The sequence below is a fragment of the Hipposideros armiger genome, unplaced genomic scaffold (assembly GCF_001890085.2).
Source record: "Hipposideros armiger isolate ML-2016 unplaced genomic scaffold, ASM189008v1 scaffold_24, whole genome shotgun sequence".
Classification (NCBI taxonomy): Eukaryota; Metazoa; Chordata; class Mammalia; order Chiroptera; family Hipposideridae; genus Hipposideros; species Hipposideros armiger.
This window is the reverse complement of record NW_017731374.1, coordinates 4,799,272-4,803,421: the sequence shown is the minus strand read 5'-3', so window position 1 is coordinate 4,803,421 and position 4,150 is coordinate 4,799,272. Positions and strand designations below refer to the sequence as shown.

The window sequence follows — 4,150 nt, the reverse complement described above, 5'->3', positions numbered from 1 at the left end:
GTGGTCAGGCGGAATATATACTTTTTTATTCTGCTTATATTCATTCTAAGAAATTAACTGTAAGAACTATCATCACCTAGAAAAATAGGTTTAGGATTCTCTATTCTAGGCCTGATTTACAGAGTCCTAATGAACTTAAGCAGATTTGATTGTATGATCATTCCATGCACTAATTTTTAGTGTAAGATGACATTTCGCCATATACATTTTAGGTCCTCATTGAATGTCGTGGCTTTGAATCTTTGCTAGATAAACTATAACTCAATTATTAGTAGTAAGATCTTTTGCAATTTCTTTTTTAGTTGTGCATGTAAGTTAGGATATGAACTACTTAGCAATAAAAATAAAACTATTTTGAATGTATTGGAAATTTGTAAGGTTTTGGAAATTTTCCCTAACCTATGAAAATCATTAAAATATGTCTTACTACATTACTGCTTAGGCCCCTATTGCAGGATTATTTAGACTTGTTTAGAAATGGTATGTGCTTATAGGATTACATTTTATAATTTAGAGTTTCTAGAACCTATTTAAAATATAAAGTGAAAATAATTTTTCTCTGATCTATCACCCACACATTTTCTCTTATCTATGACACAGACAAATATTTATCTAATTTGTTTTTTATAAGTATTGAGCAGCAGTGAGTTAAAATTGTACTCTGTCTGAAGCATGGGAATTTTGAGGTTTTTGGAAAAGTCATGACACATTTTTGCAATGAAAAACATAGAAAAAATACGCCATGACTTTTCCGACAACTCAATATATTTGACTAAGCATTTTATTAGATTATCCGTCCCAGCATTATAACTAAGTTACAGCTACTCTTAGAAAGCCCAGCATGGTGCTTTTCCTTTCTTCTCCTATTAAACCACTTGGGCATTGATGCTGGGTCAAGTCGCCTTATCTCCATCCTCAGACAAATAAGGATTGGGAGCTTAAGCCCTAGTTCCAGAACCTGAAACTAGTATAAGGGTGTAGTGTCACATGCCCTTCTATTTAGTCACCTGTCTTCATTAGACTTTCGGACTTCCATAAAAAATGGTCAGTCCTACCAATAGCTAGGCTGACTATGAAAGCATAATAGTAAGGCAGAATATTAAACTCTAGACTATCTGAACTTCTAGAGCTGCAGAGGGAATATAATTGTAACTCACTGCTGCTCAGTACTTATCAAAATTACCTNTGTAATTTTCTTCACTTGTTTCAGGTATTTTCTTGTTCCACTTTTACTTTCAAGTTACTTCCAAACCTGGAAAGCCCTATTCACTGCTTCTGCCCCTCCCCATTGCCCTATTGCAGTCAACTAAGTATTATTTCTTCCTTCATGTAAACTGCTGCTTCTTTACAGTCATCAGAGAAGAGCAAAAACAACCCAGACTCATGTGCCCAGACTAGAAAATTATCTGTTAAGGGTTGCTCTCTCTGTTCCCTTACCCACTATCAGGGTGATATAAATAAGTTATTATTGATTTCTACAAATTAAAATTTTTGTTCTGCTGTAAAGAAGAATATTCTTTGACTCCTAAAGAATAGCTTGCTTAAAAACATCATGCTCATTATTAAAATCATTAAGGAAATATGATAGTAGTTCTTGAATATCTTTTCATTCTTTTGGTTCAATTTTACTTACGACCTTTAGATGAATATGCACATCTTTAAATACTGATATTCTAGTGAAATCTAGAAATACTTTGTCATTGTTAAAATTTGTTTGGTTTAAGGTTGTAAGCTAATAGTCAAAGGAAAAGCAAAAAAAAAAATTATGTGATTCGTTTTATATGGCTCTTCATAGTTGCCGTGTTGAATTAGTTACTGAATAAATCCTTTCTGATAAACAAGATAGCTATAAAATTATACTGATTTTATGGGGGAGGGTCACTTGTACTGGGTTATTTAGAAAAAATATGCTAAAATAAGCCTTTATACAATCTTGTGATTTTTCACTCAGTAAAGAATTTACGTAGAGTTCAGGTTTCCATGAAGTAACATTTAATTGGCTTGTCAAAAAGAGCACAATGTCTTTATAACTGCCTTTAATGCCTTTATCTTTGCAGATAGCCAGTGCCAAGCATACTGTCTCCTAGAAGCAGCAGCTACTCCTATCTTAAAAAAACTTGTACACCTCTGTACTCTTCCTGTTGCTAATTGGAAATTTGCCACTGTTATTTTTGACCAAACAAGGTTCCTCTTAAAGGAACAAGAAAAAGTGATAAGTGATGCTCTTCACCAAGGTGAGTTCAAATAAAAGTCATTATTGAAAAAGGTATAAATTCATCAAATTAGTAAAAATTTAATATAGAAGTTGCAGAAATTAGTCATGGATGAAGGCAAAACTATAACTCAGCATATGGCACCCACAAACCAATACTAGAGGATTGGCTAAGTAAGGAGGAAAAGGTAAAAAATATCATCTGGCATTGCTTCTTAGTGAAGCTGTGTTGACATATGTTACTTGACAGATTCCTATTGCAGAAACCAAATTAACCCTAATAGTGTTAGTATCTGAACCACCTCGTTTCCTCCCAAAAGCGGGGGAGGTCAAAAAATAGATTAAAGTCATTTCTGGACTTTTGCTTCTGGTCAAGATGGAGTAACAGATATTGGATTACCTTCATACCAGAAATATAGAGGAAAAAAATGACAAAGACAAAACACATGGAACCAGTTTTTAAGAGCCTAGACATCAAGCACTGAAGGACAGGGGTTCCTGAGAAATGGGAAACAAGTGAGGGGAGCCTACCGTTGCTCTAGCTTACTGCTTGAAAGAGGTGCCAGGCCATGTGGCACAGGCAGAGCCTGNTTTGCTTCTGGTCAAGATGGAGTAACAGATATTGGATTACCTTCATACCAGAAATATAGAGGAAAAAAATGACAAAGACAAAACACATGGAACCAGTTTTTAAGAGCCTAGACATCAAGCACTGAAGGACAGGGGTTCCTGAGAAATGGGAAACAAGTGAGGGGAGCCTACCGTTGCTCTAGCTTACTGCTTGAAAGAGGTGCCAGGCCATGTGGCACAGGCAGAGCCTGGAGGATAATCTGAGTTAAGGAAACAGAATTGAAAAGCCAGGGAGACCAAGGCAGCTAGAGTTCAAAGGGTGGAGTATTAGACAGCAGAAGGCTTCACACAGAGAGGCCTGGAGATCTGCAGAGTCTCCCTCAAGTATTCACCAGAGTGCTGATAATCAGAGTACATGTGAGGCTGGAGAACTACCTGAGGCTGGGGAAGCAAACCACCTGAAAGGATTGAGGGACTAGTACTCTGCGTTCACACAGGGTAGAGAATGATGCCTGTTCCCACCATCTAGACTAGGAAAACTCAGAATTTGAGGAGTAATGAGTACAGTACTTAGGGAAGTTTGGCCTCTCTAGTGGACAATGATTATCCCTAGGCTTGGCAGTGCTCTGAACCTTGCTAACAAACCATAAAAGCAAGACCCAAAGGATCAAACTATTTCCAAGGAGCTTAACTGCATCTCAGAACAAAGCTTAATAGGATTTATATGAATACAAAAATATCTAGTATCCAAAAAGGTGAAATTCACAATGTCTGTCAAAGATTATCAGGCATAATAAGAGACAGGAAAACACAATCCATAAAGAGAATAATCAAAACAAACTCAGAACTGACAAAGACGTTAGCATCACCAGAGAAGGAAGGACACTAAAACTTATAATCGTGTCCCATATGTTCAATTATTTAGAAACATAAAAAAGACACAAATCAAACTTCTAGAGTCTACACAACAATGTATGAGATGAAAAAAGTGCTGGATGGGGTTAATGGCAGGTTAAATATTGCAGAAGAAAATATTAACTTGAAGACATAGCAACAGAAACTGTTAAAATAAAATACAGGTAGATAAAATAATTTTTAAAATGAAAGAAAAGGGGGCTGTGAAACAACTTCCAATAATTACTATACATTTGTCTTATGTTACTGATTGGATCAGCAATTTTCAAACGTTTTAGCAGAACTGTTCAAATAAATTTTTCATGGGATCCCACTATATAAAGCAGAGAAAAGTCGAGCTGCTCTTGTTAAACTGGGGCAGTGGGTCCTGTCTTCTTGGTCTCACTTTTGCACATCTATCCAATCTATCACTGTCAAAAAGCTCTGGAACTACATGGACACATTAATTAGACA

The 4,150-nt window shown here is 36.0% G+C and overlaps 1 protein-coding gene across 1 annotated transcript in view; it reads left to right on the top strand.

The window, feature by feature from the left end:
* SHOC1 (shortage in chiasmata 1) overlaps nucleotides 1-4,150 on the top strand; it is a 58,049-nt gene that overhangs the window by 24,316 nt on the left and 29,583 nt on the right. The window contains 2 exon segments of the mRNA XM_019635792.1: nucleotides 2,058-2,234; nucleotides 2,348-2,400. Of these exon segments, the coding sequence (XP_019491337.1) occupies nucleotides 2,058-2,234; nucleotides 2,348-2,400 (230 nt within the window).